At 39.9% G+C, this 16,887-nt stretch overlaps 1 protein-coding gene and 1 long non-coding RNA gene across 3 annotated transcripts in view; both read left to right on the top strand.

Annotated features, from left to right (window-relative positions):
- The window catches only part of LOC130156234 (uncharacterized), a 30,877-nt gene extending 20,432 nt beyond the window's left edge, over positions 1-10,445 (top strand). For both annotated transcript variants that reach the window (XR_008824352.1, XR_008824351.1), the window contains 2 exons: positions 4,360-4,459; positions 10,208-10,445. This is a non-coding gene — a long non-coding RNA (uncharacterized LOC130156234). The remainder of the gene's footprint in view (positions 1-4,359; positions 4,460-10,207) is intronic.
- A 116-nt stretch (positions 10,446-10,561) lies between these two features.
- SMIM38 (small integral membrane protein 38) lies at positions 10,562-16,513 on the top strand. Its single transcript, XM_056355150.1, has one exon. It carries the CDS (start codon positions 14,898-14,900, stop codon positions 15,027-15,029), a length of 132 nt encoding a protein of 43 aa, XP_056211125.1. The 5' UTR covers positions 10,562-14,897; the 3' UTR covers positions 15,030-16,513.
- The last annotated feature ends 374 nt before the right edge of the window (positions 16,514-16,887 follow it).

The following is a 16,887-nucleotide window of genomic DNA, read 5'->3' as shown; positions in this document are numbered from 1 at the left end:
CATGGTAACCTTAACCGCTTGTAAAACATTTTAATAGTGACCACTGTAATATAGTGCTTGTGTGCAAACAGCATGCACCATTGCTTCGGAGGTGTTTGTAACACTTTGTTTTTGTCACAATCGAAGTAAAATGTTGCCAGATTTCAAGAACTGAATCCTAAATTTGCCAAACAGGGAGCTGAAAGTAAGTTCTCCTGTTCTGCAGCTCCTGCCTTTGATCATCTCGGGAGTTTCATTGATACATTCCTACCCAGCACTCACAAGCTTAGTGAACCATGGCTCCAGAAAGCACGGAGTTGCTTGGGAAAAGCATTTGGCTACAGATGCTGTGCTTGGAGGAGGGGGGTGGGTGTCAAATTGGAAGCCAGCTTTTGAAAAACCTGGATTGTTTTGTGTGTGTGAGTGAGAATTCAGCTGAGCTCTTAGCTCAGGTATGTTCACATGTGGGCTTCTGGTTTAGCCTCCTATAACAGGAGGGACCAGCTGCAAAGTTTGTCCCTGGACCGGGAGCTGAATTCCTGCAGAATCCGGGATTTTGGTTTGGACCTTTTCAGATATGATGTAAATGCCAGCAGCTTCCTAACAACTGTTCTTGAAGCTCAGAGCAGAATTTAGAGCAGACCCTTGTAAGTTAGGGAATTGCACAAGATATCCCTTCTCAGAACAGAAAGAAAAAGCCCAACAAAACCTACGCCATCTGACTAGAGTCCTGAGAAATGCTTTCCAGCTTTCAAAGAAAGAAAGGGTCTTAATTCAGATTTGCCGGAATCGTCTAATTAGTCCCTTTAATGCCATGCACCTTATAGTCTGTGCCACCGGATTCGTCCTATAAATGAGACGATGGGCTAATTCATCTTGGCAGCAGTAAACAGACCTTGTGATTGTCCTCCTTACAAACACCGGCCTGATTTTAGGAAAATGCTTTGACCAAGCCTCTGTCTCTGCTCCCTCCCCCGTGAGCTGAGCACACCCCCCCCTCCTTTTTCTGAGTGCTGCCTGTGCTTCTTGCCCTCCTTCTTCCCCACCAACCCAACCCACCCCGTCTCACACACAGTGACATACCTCACACATTTGCCACTGCTAACAACAACCTGTCAACTCTTTCTTTGCACTGTGCTAGGCGCCCTTTGTCTCTGCAGCCCAGCAAGCCTTGCAGCTGTTGTCCGAGGCCTGCTCCGACAGCCTGTGATCAGTCAGCTGCAAAATCCTCCCTGAACAACTCGGTATTCACAGCTCTAATCGGGCCAGTGGACTGTTTCCTCCTCTCTCGCAGTAAATCTTTATCACTTGCGCTCTGCTCGTCAGTTAGTGGCGCCAGCTCTTTGGGCTGCTCTATCCCTTTCCCATACTCTGCTGAGCTGTGTGCTCTGAATGCTAACTCCAGCCTTGTTTAGACTGGGTGCTGCCTCAGTGCTGCAATCCACATGTTGGGGAGGTCCAAATTCCAGCTCCTTCCCCACCTTTTAAGCTGGAGGTACATCAACTCTGTATCGCTCCAAAGGTGAAGATACTCAAAGGCTCCCTCCCTCTGCCAATTTCATACTTTATCCATACAAGTTAATTACATGATTGTTTTACTGTTTTTCCCCAGCAGGCTGTTGTGCTTCTCTTTAAGAGCTGGCTTTGGTAGGAAGATGAGGGTGAGCTGCCCAGCCTGGGGAAGCTGGTGATGGCAAGGGAAACCCTGGGGAAACTGGCACAAACCTTAATTTGATCGCATGCCCAGGGCTATTAACCTTCCTCCTAATGGTCCTCCCATGGACGGAAACACATTTCCCTCCATCCTGTCCCTGACTTGATGCCATCTTAGTCTTTTAAAAGATTTACATCAAAGATGTTGAATTGTGAAGCAGATTTTTAGAAAAAAGGATCAAAGTTTGCTTTCTTAGTATCCCAGCTGAGTTGAGAAGAGCCCATGGAGCTTTTAGGGTGAGGTTTCCGTCAGTGGGGAGTTGCAGAGGATTTATGCTTGTGGAACTGAAAGCACAACTTTTATCTGTGCCTGTTGCCACTTATGTTGCAGTGTGAAAACTCCCCCTGCCTCCTTTGGCAAAACATCCTGGGTTTTATTTCCCTGCGTGCTGTGTTTGGGCCTGGGGTTGTAGATGACGGTGCAACTGAAGATCAGCTAAACGGCACATTTTGCAGAGAGACTCGGCTAGCTTTTAAGGAAAGGTTGCTGGCGATTACTTTAAAAAAATACATTGTTCAGGGTAGTGAGGGTTTACTCAGTTTATAAGGAACACGGGAAGGTTCTGTCTGAGCATTGGTCTGAGGACCAAAAAGTAATGATTTTTGATCTTATCTCTGAAAGCGGAGTTCACCTCTGGGACTGGAAACCCCATTTCTCTTTTTGCATCAGCTTCCCCCATCTTTGTCTTTGTTTCAGCCGTTCCAGGTGTGTGTGTGCACATGTGCATGCAGGGGTGAAGATAACCAAATATAGAAATATTCCTTTAAGTGTAAAACATGAACTGGCTTTAAAAATGTTGCTGTTAGTTTTATGAGACAGCTGAAAAAGAGATGCTGCTTGGAAAGTCTGGGTTAATTTCTACACAGACTTTCTGTGCCTTAGTTCCTTATCAGTACGTTATTTGCTTGGTGAAAGATAAGGTCATGTATATCAAATGCTTACAGTGTTGGCATCGGTGATCAGGTTGAGCCTGTAAAGAGATGTGCCCAGTAAATTTAACGATGACTGTCAACTTGATGTACAAAAGGACATTGCCATTAGATTGAACTACACATGTATGTCCAGTAACCTGTGGTGCTGCTTAATTACTGAGCTCACAATTTGAGTCTGGCAGCTTTGGGAACAGATCAGCATCCCACATATCTGCAGCAGTCTGCAGTCAGACCGGCTTTCTGGCCATCCTGGTAGTGCTCTGCTGGTGTGCTCTTTGTAAAGAGCTCCCACACACGCTTCTAGGTGGGATGGGTTTTGTTGCTGTGTGAACAGACCTATAAACACTCTGTGGGCTTGATTTGGGAAAAAGGCTCACATCTGGCTGCTGTTTGCCACAGAAGTGCCCTTCTGTTGTAGTGTGTTCTTCAGTGAAACCGAGCATGCATGAACAGGATTTGAATTCTGGCCCTTTTTCTGTAGGCTGTCTCCAAGGGCTGCAGTTAGAAATATGATCTGGAATAGTAGGGAAATAGTATGGAGTGTCCCACAAGCAGGCTGATTGTTCCATTTGTTGGAGGAAGCTTTGCTGTTGGAGGTGCTGTTGGGATCGGAGTCGGTTTGGTGGAATGTAAGATCAAGAGGATACTACAATATCTTGTTTGCCTAGGGCCTGTCATCTTAACCCTTTCTAGTCCCTGGTCTGACTTTCTCTTCTGTTACTGTTCATGCTTTCTTCCTTTATGTTCCAGGGTTTTACTAGTTGTTCTTCAGTGATGTTTTTCCCCTAGCTGTCTCAATGGCTACTGTGGGACAGGTGTGGTGGCTGTGTTTCGTATCTTGGTGCTCTTGGCACAAGCAATGAAAGGAGACCTCCTAGGCAGTCAGCCACTTATGCTTCCTCTGTACTTGCAAATCTCATCTGTCATGTGAGCCTTGATGGGGTTACTTTGCCTGCAGCTCTGGTGGCTGTATCCTCTGGAGGAGATCCTGGCTGTGTTCCTTGACCACTACCAGCTAGAAGTGTAATAGCAGAGTCTGGCCGGTTTTCTTTCTGACAACTAGTAAGCTACTGGACACGGTTTGTAATATGGTTGTCTTTTATCAAATAGTGGTGCGTTTCCATGGTTGTGGGGAGTGGGAAGGGTAATCTATCCTCTGCACAAAAAGCAGTTGATTTTGAAGTGTGTCTCAAGAACTTGATGTCCTTTTAAAGGCATCCTTGAACATCCTAATATTTTTTTTTAAATATTTTTTTATTTATTCTTCTAGAAAACTCATGCTAGCTAGAATTTACGTATAACCTGACACTGTGGAAGGAAACACTTTAGCTTTGAATTACAAAGGAAGATTCTAACAGTCTGAATTAAGTGAATAGAACAAGAAGACTTTCTCAAAATTATGATTTATTTTTTTAATGAAAAAACCTTCAAAACATAGTGCAGTATTTTTACTCTCTTTACGCAGAAGTAAGCAAGGCTGTGCGCAGCCCAGCTGTACTTTACTTACTATGTTAGCACTGTCCACATGTCCTGGTTCTCCTACTTGTCTACTGATGATTGTGCCTTGAAGGGAGGTTTTTCTGAAGGATGCAGCTGGGGCTTACCTTGGTATGTTTGTAATTCGGTGGTGCTTGGTAATGTGGGTCTACGTAATGATAATGTCAAATAATAATCAATTATTAGAAAAATGTCTTGAAGTTATGACAGGCATTTTTTATTTGTTCTTTTCCTCAGAACTTTGTACTGCGGGGGAAAACTGCTCACAGGAGGCAAATATTCCTAATGGGAATGTACTGTTCGAAGCATCCTATCTCGGCTCTCTTGGCTTAGAGAGGTAAGTTCAGTCTTTCTTCTTTTTTACCCAAACCTGTGATGAAGCCTTAGTGTCGTGGTGTTTTGGGTTAGTTAATGCTAGAAGAGGACATGTTCATGGCTGTAAGATAAACAGGATGTGCAGAATTTGAGAACAGTTTATCTGTTCTCTGTTCTGAATTGAGTGGAATTGACTTACTTTCCTAATGCATCTGGATGGCATATATTGGAGCAGGGTATTTTATTTGTCTGCTGTTTTATTTTTAAGAAGCAATGTCAACTTTTTTCCTAGTTCCTCCCATATCTGTCTTTTAAGAAAATCTCAGATCTCAACATCTTTTCTATTTGATTTTTTTCCCCTGAGTTATTGATACTATACTTACACAGTAATTCCATTATAAAATAGTTTTTTAGTCAAGGAATTTTGATGTCTGATTTGTCTCAGACTTTCCAGAAAAATTCTACCTTGGCATAAATTTTGCACCTGTGAAAGTTCAAGGAAATTGGTTTAGCCCTTGCTAAATGAGGAAGGGATTCTGCCAAATTTGAGTTTATGATGAAAGGCTAGTTTGAGTGTGGATAGACTAGTTTTTTCATAATTACTAGGTAATATTAGTGTATAATAAGTCTTATAAAAATATGACTAAATAGATGTATTTTTTTTTTTATTGCTTATAAAAATGAATTTGTGTTTCTTCTGTGCTGCTCAGGGAAGAATGCTTACTACTAACCAATGTGTTTAATTTTGTGAGCCACTTCTTGTGTGCAGATTTCCCATACATCTTGAACAAAACCATGTAAAAGACACAATTTTTCCCCTCATTCTTTTTTTTAAGTGGATCCATGTGACCTGCCTCTTCTCCAGACTCTTCCTCCCCGCCCCCCTTAGGAAGTTGAAAGGGAATGCAGGGCCATGCAGTGTTTGTTAAAGCTGATGGAATATCTTTCTCCCTCAGGGTATTTCTTTAATCAATCTTCCTTTATACCATTAGGTCATCTCCTCCTTTTTTTATTTTTTTTTTCTGAAGAAGCCTTGTTTTGTACATTTTCATGCATCCTGACGTTTATTCACAGAATTATGGCCTGATCACTTCCTCTCTTTTCTTCAAATTTTCTGTCGTTCTATCTATTTTAAGTGTCAGAGTACAAAGATAACCCCATCTTAGTTCTCTCACTTTCCCCAGCAGTTCCCCCCCCTTCCCTCCCTGCAATGAAAAAATGAAAGGTTTCATGGTCTTACAGATTTTCTTTATGCTTATTTTGGCCTATGTGCAACCCAAATACATCATCGTGCTATAAGACGGCTCTCTAAGGCTCTTGGATCAATTAAAGGTAGCCCTATTCATTGCCAGTACAAACCTTTGCCTATTAACTCTTTCAAAGGGCATTTGTCATCGCAAAAAGCTGTGAATGCCGTCTGGGTTCATTGATTAAAAAAAGGTATTGTTTTAAGGCTGCTGAATATCTTAATTAGTTGTAATCAGAGGGTAGCTTGTGTCTGTGAAGTGATACAGTTACCTTTCACCTACTTGCTTTATTTTCTGTGTTTTTGAAGGGGAAAAAAATATCTCAAATGTAATTCAAGCATTCTCATATTTGGGTACAAGAGGAGCACGCTTGCTGATCAAACTATAATTTATGACATTATTTTGAAAAGCCAAATATTTAATGTGGTAACCCAGAATATGTCTCATTGGTCTATGATCAGCCAAGAGCAAGTCAGTTGAGAGGCACTGCTCATTGCCAGCTATCATTCTCCTTTCTTCACTCAGAAATCCGCTGTATTCTGTATTCTGGAAATGTAGAAATCCACCCCGATTCTGCAAGCACTTGCACGTGTGCTTAGCTTGAGCACATCCATTAACATAGAGTATATACAGCTCTGTTTGGCAGGTGGAGGTAGAACAAGGTAACATTTTTTTTTTTTTTAGACCAGTAGTTCATTTGCCACAGATGTCTCAAACAATTTGAAGCTGTTTATCAGTGTGTACCGGAGCTCTGGCAAATTGTTTTAGCTGGAAAAATGTCTCTTTCGCTGTGCCCTGAATCAAAACATTTCTTTCAGTAGTTATAAATACAAATCTGTTTTCTATTTAAAGAGACCTTTTCAAAAATTCAAGTCAACACATTTCCTTGGGCTTCGTGAAAAGTTTTGTTTGTGCTTGTTGCTTTCTTGGTCTGTTTTCCTGAGAAAACAATATAGTTTATATTTCCATTGAAATATTTAATTTAAATCAAATGGTTATTTATGGGCCTTTAGAGGAGAGATTGGGGTGTAGACCAAACCTTTCCAGCCATGTGTCTCGATGGTGCAGCAATGGCTTGTGTTGTTCGACCCTCGCCCTCCGGAGACGCATTTCCAGAGAAGGTGGTGTGGAGATACATGATTTTCTTTTCATGTTCGTGCAAATATCTTCTTACAGGGAGGAAAAAACAATTGACAAAAAAAAAACCCTGACCCTAAGTCACAGTTAGTAGAAATGTGTGCTTGAATAAGATACTAGATACAGTGATGATAATGACACAAATTAAATGTTATTTCTTATGGGAAGGGGAGGTTACATAAATGGTGTCTTATAGGGTGTTCTCCTGATCTGGAACAAAACGTCTTTAGAAAATACCTAACACACTAACCGTGTGTATCAAACTGCTGGTGCAGTTTGGTCATCTGGAAAGCAGGGCAGTGCCATGTCTGGGAGCCACCGGACAAATCCCTAATACACATTTAACCTGTGGTTTGCTTGATGTATTTTATTACAGGAAATCTGTGCATGCACATGCACGGGTTCTCAAGGTAATGTGGCAGAGTCATGTAAATGCAAATGGTGCCGTATTCAATCTCTTACTTTCAAATGAAAAAAATGTATTAGACAATGTATGTCTTCAAGGTAGAATATGTTGGATTTATCTATTTTTTGCAGAAGCCAAGAAGATATGTGTACGCGTCCCTCGCAGGACAATTCTGCTATACATGCCTAGATTCTGCATTAAGTACTTTTTTTGAGTACTTCATCTCCTTTTTTATTTTTTATTTTTTCAAAAATGCTTCCAAAAACCTCGTTCTGTCTTCAGTTGACTGTATGGATAAGAGCCTATTGTCATCTCAGATTCATAGATGAAGAGAAACAGTCCGATAAAAATTAAAATCCCAATTCAATAAAACACAAAAACTTAAGCACTTATTTTAATGCTCCTGCGATTTTGGCTTAAACTATTCTGAAAAGTTTCCTGCGACACTGTCAGAGGCAAAAATAAACTATGCAATTGAGTTGCAGACGGTACCTCAGCCACAGTATTCCTCACTGCAGTGTGTGGACATAACAATTTTTTTTTAATATACTAGATAAAAAAAAATGTGATGCATGGCATGGTCATACAGGACAGACATTTTCTTTCCATAGTTGGTTGTTTAATTTAGTGGTTTATATACTATGGTATTGAAGCTTATTTTGGTGTGGACATCAATGCGGTTCTAACCTTTTTCTTCAGCTTTGTAGATTTTCACAGGAGTGTGTAGTGTCTTTTCTTTGGTCAGGTGCCTTGGAAATAAATTTTGAGAAATAACTATACACATTTATACTGTAGCAGTGATGTGCATATGTATTTATATATAATGGTATTGTGTGTCTTGCCCTATATAACATTTTTAGGTGTCTGTACAAGTAGGAGATTTATGAAGTGTGACTCATTTTTCCTTCTCCACGCTGTTCCAGTGGAAGAGCTTAGACTGTGATGAGAAAAACTAGTACACGTTATTAGGAATTCCGATAAAGTAGGCTGAATAAATTTGTTTTCTTTGTGAGCCTTAATCCTGTGTTGTATTGGCTTCTTGGACATGGCTAATTTATTTGGAATTCCATTCTGTTCTCGACAGCATTCCTGATTAGCAGTTTGATCACCCGGAGCAAAGTTACATACCGGCTTTCAACTCTTGTAATCTAGCAGTGTAATTTTTTCAAATGGACTCTTTTCTTTCCGAGTTTGCCCCAGCTCCCCTTCTTTTTGTGTGCAAAGAGACTTTAAAAATAAGCAGGATAACCTGTTAGTAGAATGAAAATCTTGTTCAAAGCACAATATAGTTTGCTGAATGCCTGACTCTGGTCTGGCCACAAAGCTTCTGATGAAAAGTTCGAACTAGAATATGGAAACTTCCAAAATCATACAGTCAGATCATCCTGTGTTTATTGTAAATCTAGTGTTGTGTGGCTGTTGAAAAAGAGACTTAAAGCAAATCTTTAAGGAGATGGAGCTGAAGCATAAAGCCTGTCATGCACTCCCACACCATTGTATTTTTTTTTAATTTAGCATGAGAATAATAGGTCTGATAATTCATTATTACTCACATGGTTTGAAATAGACGTAAGAAGTTTTTTCTAGCTACACATGTATTTAATAAGGACCTTGTTGAATGCAATCATATTCTTGGTCCTCTATCTTCAGTTTCCCAAACCCTGTTAATTTCCAAGTGAACAGAAATACTTCAAATATACCTTTTGGATAACGTTATTTCATTTTCAAATAGGCAAAAATGTTCAGAGCTGTGTTACTGCAGCATGTGAAATGTTTACTTTCCATTGTTTATAAAGGATAAAAGTTTTTTTCCCCAATAATTGCATTTTAGGGATGGAGTGATATTCTCAGAGTTATTTCCATGGTCTGTAGTTTGCCAAAGCTGTTTTGCCTATGGTAGGTTTTAGAAACTTTATCCTTTACTGTAACCCTTATTTAGTACGTAAGTTTGTCATGTGCTGGACCTTGTATGTAAATTGCAGTTGTCATTGTCACTTATCAATACTGGCTTATGCTGTCAAAGCTAATGAGGACTAGGAAACCCACATTTAAATGTGAACCACAGGCAGATTTTGATCTCAGATCTCTTTTTGGTAGAGTGCAGGAGGAGCATCATCTGAGGGAAACTAGAGGAAGAAATGCAGCATGTAGCAGAGCCCTTCTGTAAGCACTTAATCTGCCAAAGACATGTCGTTACAGACAAGACCAAACTGGGTTTTCCACCCTGTGACACTTCCTAAGGTCCCAGTCTGGTTTTGTACACAGTGAGAAGCAAGGCTTTTAAGTCACAAGAGACTTAGGAATAGCCCAAGAGATACACAGCTCTTGTCAGAAGTCTCAGACTGTGGCTTCATGTGGGAGTGCCTTGGCTGTATAATGTTTTGAAGAGCTTAATCTGTCCTTCTGTCTTGTTCTGATCTTAAATTTTTATGGGTCTAAAAAGCAGCTCTTGACAGACACTTCCTCAAAGCTGGAGCATACTTTAGCAGATTTCTGGTTTTGAAAAACCAGTATTTCAGTTAAACACTGTTTTGTCAAAAATAATTGTGATAAAACTCTCTACCAGATTGATGTGAATTCTATGACTTCAGTAGAAAAAATAAAAATCCACTCATGAAAGGAGAGCTCTGAGAAAGGATAGCTTAGAGCTAGATCCGTAATGTTTAACAGAATTCAGTGATAATTCCTTAATTTCCTCAGTGGCTCTTTCCAAGCAAAAAAATATGTATGTGTGGAGGCTTAGCAACTTATGTAGGGTCTCTGACCACTAAGTAGGGAATTGCTTTGGTAACAAACTATTCTGAAGTTTGTAACGTATATTCTAAATATTTATGCTAGGCTTTTTTCATTTAAGTGACTAAATATTTTTGGTTTTTTACATATGTTTACCATTAGGTTAGTATTTTGGATGTTACTACTCTTAATTAGTTGGTGTGATTAAATATCATGGCATACATGTGGTCTATTCTGCTACTTCTAGGTCATGTTCTGATAATGCTCCTAGTACAAAATTCCTATAAATGAAAGGGAACCAAGATACCTACTGCTGAGCAGCGCAGCATACAGCAGCGTGTGGAGGTGATAATGGAGTCATAGCTCCGTAACTGTGAAGATCTCACCCAGTCTTCTTTTAAAATGCTGAAGTCTTAAGGTAATTAATTTTAAGACTGCTTTATAAGTTGTTTTCATTTTCTCCTTTTTCCTCATTTTTATTACTGGTTTTCCTATGATCTGTGCTTTTTTTTTTTTTTTTTTTTTTTTGCTTTTAAATCTCACTTTTGACTGTGAGGCCTTTGAGGATGAGCTAGTGGTTCTGATTTTATGGACACTGAAGTTATTCTTAAGAGAAAAAAAATGTAAGAAGTGAAGTATCTTGTTTCTGTCCTCTTGTTTCTTGATCATGGAAATGGGCATATCAAACTAGCTGGTGGGAGGAGTGTGTTTGCTGGGGATTTTCCAGTAGAAAACCAGTGGGGCAGGTGTTTGATTTCCTTTGACTCAATGCAATGTTGAATGATCTTGATATGTGCATATTATCACAAGTTATTTGAAGCAGGAATTGACTTTGAACGTTAGATTTTGCCCTCTAAAGGTATGAATACCTTGATCTGGCTCGTTTGAAGTGGTATTTTGGGTTTTAGTGCGATGTAGAATGCTTGTTCAGGAGATTTCACGTATGTAAATTGGAACAAGGTGCCTTCTTGCTTCTTGATAACTATAGAAGGCACGTGATTCTGAGAGATAAGCGTCAGTCTTGTATTTTTTTTATATTCTTAACAATGAACTGGGAACTTCTTGTTAGCCATGCCAACACCTGCAATACTGCTGTTTTCTTGTGTAGATGTCCTGACTTTTGAATGTGGTAAACACAGTAAGTCAAATATCCTTTTTTTTAATTCTAATTTATTTATGTTTTGTGATGTATTTCAAACTGATGATAACAGTGGATGCTTTATTATTGTTGCATTGTCTGCTTTGTTGCTTGTAAATTTACTTGATATTTTAAACTTTTAGGAATGTAGTGATCTTTTGGGAGACAGACTGCTTTATAATTGGAACTGGAGAATTAGAAGTGAAATCTGTTGCCTTACATTTTAAAGGTCAACAAGGATGTATAATACATACTTTTTTTGCTTTTGCTAAACTATCCGTCAATGGGCAGTGATTACCAGGACGATTAACTATGTGCCAATTTAAAAGCAAAATATGGAATTTGGCTTGGAAAGTTTCAAATTAGAAGGTTTAAATAAATATTTGTAACAGAAGAGGGTAGTTAGGTTGGTTATGTGATGAAAACATATGTTAGTAATAAAATATCACCCATCAGAAATACTGTTCTATCATACCATTGTTCTCCAGAGAGATGATTAGTTGAAAAATGATTTTAACAAAATGAACTCTGAACAGAGAGGATGCTTTTGTGTGTGTGATACAGCATACATTCTTTGAAAAGGCAAAGTATTAAAAATGGTGCCAGGCATTAGGAACATCTGTTGTGTGAAAAAGTGTATTTGGGAAAATCCAATTAATAATTATCAATATAGAGGTTTTACATAGTGCTTTTCCTTGCTCAGTCTCAAAATACTTAACAAAGGAAGAACAGCTATCTATATTAAACTGCATTTTCTGAAGCCTACCCACACAATGTTTTCATCTGGCACATAGATTCGCCTTGTTTATGCTGTGTCTTTAATTTTCTGTGGGAGCAAATCTGTCCTAAGAAATGAAATCTAAGCAGGAAAGCACTATCCTTCCATCTTCAGCAACTGAAACGCAGTATTCATTTGTGTGAATAAATGCAGTACCCATGAAGAGTGCCAAGTTGACAGCCGTGGCATGTGGAGCCATAGAACTCCTATTGACCAGGCAGCCGTCATGGAAGCTTACCCGGCTTTGTCAGCCTGTCCCAAGCAGAGCCCAGCGCCAGGCACGAGGGTCGTGCGGTGTCTGTTCTGGCTTTGACACCTCTTGGGCAATGCTGGAGATGGCATAGCTGAGAACCAGTTGTGAGCCCGGGGAGGAGGCACCTGTTCACTTGGCACTGGAATGAACCACCAATTCATTCCTCATGTGCCCTTAAATAACCACTGGGCTTCTCACCACTAACAGACTGAACTGGAGCTGGTGGCCAAGGCATAGGATGTGCTGTATGACATGACAGCCCTGTTAGCTAATACTCAAATTGGTAAAATCCTGCTGGTGCTTGTCCGTGATCCTGCTAGCGCATGGACAGCAGGATTGCAGCAGGGTGAAGGAAGATGGTTGTGATAGAAGAGATGCTTTCAGGTATAGCGGTCACATCCATCTGGAGGAGACAGATATACAGGTGTGCCCTTTTTCAGAAAACCTTGTGTATCATTGCCTCAACCAATAGATTACTTTACAGCTACCAAATGAACCAGTTGCTCAAGTGAATATGTAATGTAGAGCCCCTGGCTGTGGGCTTACAGTGGTTGTATTGTAGCAGATAAAGCTGCTGAACATTTTGTCAAACTGTTTTTCCTCCTTAAAATCCCTTTCAGAAAGATGAAGATGTCCTGTCTTTTCATCTGTGTGGATGTAGGTCCCTTAAGAAAATAGGTTGTAGCTGATTTGCTTGAGGGCAAGCTGGATAGACTTTTTGGGTACCTTTCATACTTTTCTCCTATAACTGGAGGCAGCCCTGGTAACATATATATGCACATATATTTGTCCTTTCCACCCTGCTGCATTTTTTCAGCAAGAACTTTGCTAGTTGAAAGGAGTAGCTCCTTAAAACTGAGCATCTTTTAAGTTTGTAGGTATAAAAAGACACTTATTGTTCAACGTACCTCCACAAAGATTCCTCCTTAATCCTGATTGTATGTACTCATCCTTTGGTTGAGCCTTCCCGTGCAGAGGAATTTGAGTTGATTGGCATTCCTTCATAAACGCACATAGGGTAATACATCAGACTTTCTTTCTAAGCAGTCTGATCAGTTCTGACACTTTCCAACTCCATTTAAAAATCCTTGTAGTAGTTAAGAGCACCCATTAGTGCAAACAAGCTCCTGAAATACCTTAAAGTATTTGCTTTGTCATACCATTTAACTGTTTGCAAAACCTGGAGCTTGGCTTCTGATACACAGTCAATAAAAGGGAACGGACGTGTATGATAAGTACATGTAAATGTGCTTGTGTTGTCCTTGTAGAAGGCGATGTGCTTGCTCTTGTGAGGTTACCCCGGTCAGGACAAATTTGATGAGAAAATGGTCCTGTAAGAGAATACTGACATTCAGTATTTGGGTATGCCATTTCGCTTAATGCAGTTTTGAAAATCAGGGAAGCGGTCCTGACACTGTGCTATTGCTTGGACCTTGTCCAAGTCATTTAAGTGGTCTTTCATATTTGTGCCTTTGGAACTCCATTTGTCCAGGTCCAATTCCGAAGTCCAGGCCCATGCAAGGTATTATTTCTGTAATAGTTCCTATTTTCTTCTTGAACTGGTTCCTGGAGTTTGTGCTTGTTCTAATGGGGACTTGGCCTCAACAAGAACCTCAGCGTATTGCTGTACCTATGCCCTGATTTTAAAGGAAAAAGAATGTCAAATTCACAGAGCTTTATGTCTCTGAATCAGGCTTTAATTTCTTTTTAGATGGAAAGTGCGGTTTCTGGGGAAAGGAGCTTGCTAGTTGAGCAAGTTCAAAAAATTCTTAGCAGTTCCAGTAATTACTCATTTCATCAATCCATCTATATTTAAAGTGAGCTAAACAGAGTTCTTTCCTATAATGTCTACTTCAAATAATGCTGCTTTACATTTGGAGAGCCAAATAAGGAAATAGAACATAATCTTACAGGAGTTTCTTTCCCTTTTAGTTCATATAGCTCAGAGGCTTGCTGTAACAAGAGCTCTTGTTTCTATGAAACCCGTTTAACATATTTAATGAAACAAACTATCTCCTAAAGAAAGCGGGAGCACTTCTTGTGTGTGCCTTGCGCTAGCATTGGCTCTTGAGGACATTTCTGCAGTTGTCGATGTACTAAATGAGTGATGCATTTTGGACAGCTTCTGTGTTCTGATTTGTTTTGTTGTGCTTTTTTTTCTCCCTCCCTCCCTTCTTCCCCTTTTAATTTGTCTAGGGAAAAAAAAAAAAAGTGCTCCTCCAGTGTTGTTTCCTGCAAAGACCATTCTTAAGAGCTCGTTGGACAGCACAGGGCTCTTGAAGTGATAGCTAATTGGTGAAAGAAAGGCCCTGATTGTCTTGAGGGAGCTGGAAAGTGCTGCGTGTGCTGCTGAAAGGGACTAGGGAGAAGGTGCCTGGTTTCGCTGAGCAGCTGCTGCTGGAGATGTTTGGAGATTACATCAGCATTGGAAAAAAGGGGCAAAAAAAAAAAAAAGTCCAACTTCACAGAGACGGAGTTTATGGAGGTTTTTTCCCCCTTCCAAAGGTCTTCTGACAATACTGTCATTGTCAATATAAGAGTTGTTAATTCTTTATGAATAGCACATGGGGCCTCTTGACTAAATAGTACGTTACATGTCCCAAATCTGTCAGCTGGACTCTTCTCTCACATGCTAGTGAGATCACTTTGATTGGAATGTTACAGAAATTGCTGGGCTGGCTGTGCAGAACTGAATACTGCATTATATAATTAGATCTCCCAGAGTATTTTTTGGTTTTTTTGCATTACCTCATTATTCTAGTTTAAATATGGAATCAGTCCTTTTGATGTTTTTACTGGTGGTAATTATATTAATACGATTTGTTTTGTGGTCCTGTCTTAGTGCTTATATAGATTATAAACTGGCTCAAAGGTTTCCTGACACAAGAAAGGAGCACTAAGACTTCAAAAAGTTGTGCAGATTTGAATCGACAGTGATGAGAAGTGGATCAGGTTAAATGGAGCTCGAGCAGATTTTACCTTGGGATCCCATTAGAGAGAAACGACTTGTTGAGACTGCAACCAAGTGAAGATTCTTCAGAAAGCCTCATGCTGACAGGGGGGAAAAACCCCCAACTGATTGAGTCAAATGACTTCCTATCGAGCTCGGGCATGAATTCGTGTTTTTGGGAGCAGACTTGCAGACTTTTGCCAGTTAAATGATCAGGACAAGCTGGAAGGAATCCTATTGCTGGGCAGTCCAAGCCTGCCAGTGGCCCAGCCTCGATAGATGACATGTGATGGCCTGCTGCCTGCTGGCCTGGACGTTAAGATGTCAGCTGCCACAACTGACAGCGCCCAAATGAAGCTGAAGATTGCTGGCTGCGCTCAGTATCCACGTGCCGTGCTGTCGGCTCGCAGGAGTGGATTTTTACCGGATGGTCTGATTTGTTACCAAATTCCTTGTGATTTTTCCTGATCGGTTGGATCTGAAACTGGCTGAAACTGACTATAACCGGCCAAATCTTCACATTTCTTAGCAAGTGATAGATCTGAGTACCAGAATGAGCTGGATACTGTTGAAATAATCTGTTCCATGAAAAACAGATCTGTGCTATAGAGACGGAACTCTAGCTGTGTTTCAGATGCGACAAGGGGTGGGAGGCACATGACAGCATGGCATGCAGTGAGTTTTGACTCCAAAGCCATGCAAAATATCTTCATATTTAGCCTTTAATAAGGAGCTTAGTAGGACACTGAAGGATGTGACTACTTCCCCAAGGCCATAGCAACTTAGGATTTCTTGGTTAACTTGTCTTGCAAAAATGAAATAAGCTGTTCCACGTGAACTCTCTGCTTTCAAATGGATGTTATACTAAGTCAAACACCCAAAAATCTTACTGCATATGCAACTTAACATATGCTTTTAAGAGATGAGTTTTTCTACAGTAAAACTAGGAAAATTGCATTGCCTGAGAAAGACAGTGTCCTAGGCTCTTTTTTTTTTTAAAAAAATAATAGTCCTTTTGATAATTTTAGTCATATAAAAGCGAAGGTTGCCACTTAGTAAACTGTCTTCTATATCTCTTGGTAGCTTGCATGACGATATCAGAGTTCAGCCTAGGTAATTCCAATAAAGAGTTTCTGGCCCATTCACAACCCACACACTCCTACAGGCTTGTCTCATTAGTTAAACAGCCCTTATCACTTTGTCTTCTAAAGGCTCCTGAAATGGGGACATGAGAGATGGGGTGTGTTTATGGTGTGGAACAGGGTAAATGTCAAGTCATTTGATTTCAGTTTCAGATTTTAATTATGATGGATGACCGGTTTACTAAACAGCCAGCAATGTCTGAAGATGCATGCTATTGACTTGAAATGTAGCCAGATAACAATAAATTAAATGTAGATGTAACTAACTGCCTTATCCATTTCTGTGGTTTTTAATGTTAATGATGAGTGTGTCCTTTTTTTTTTTTTTCTTACCAACACCACAAAGGGTAAGTGAAGTGTTATGTACTTGATGTGCAGACCTGACTTTGATAAGTAACTGTGAAAATAGGCACAGTGATCCATTTTTCTTCCTTCAGTTAAACATCGCTATTCTTAGCTGTTATATGCTAAACAAAGCTTGTAGATGAATTGATAGTGCCTTTAAGAAACAAGCCTTCTAATCCTTTATTTCAATTATATTGAAATTGTCGGGTGGTGTTACATTCATACTGTTTAAAAACGTTGATGTAATGAAAAATGATGCAGGTGAAGTTGTGGGTTAGTGCCTTAAACACTTGGTGATACAGGGAACTGACACTGCTATGG

This window comes from Falco biarmicus, chromosome 10, assembly GCF_023638135.1.
Source record: "Falco biarmicus isolate bFalBia1 chromosome 10, bFalBia1.pri, whole genome shotgun sequence".
Lineage (NCBI taxonomy): Eukaryota > Metazoa > Chordata > Aves > Falconiformes > Falconidae > Falco > Falco biarmicus.
This window is presented reverse-complemented; position numbering and strand designations above follow the sequence as displayed.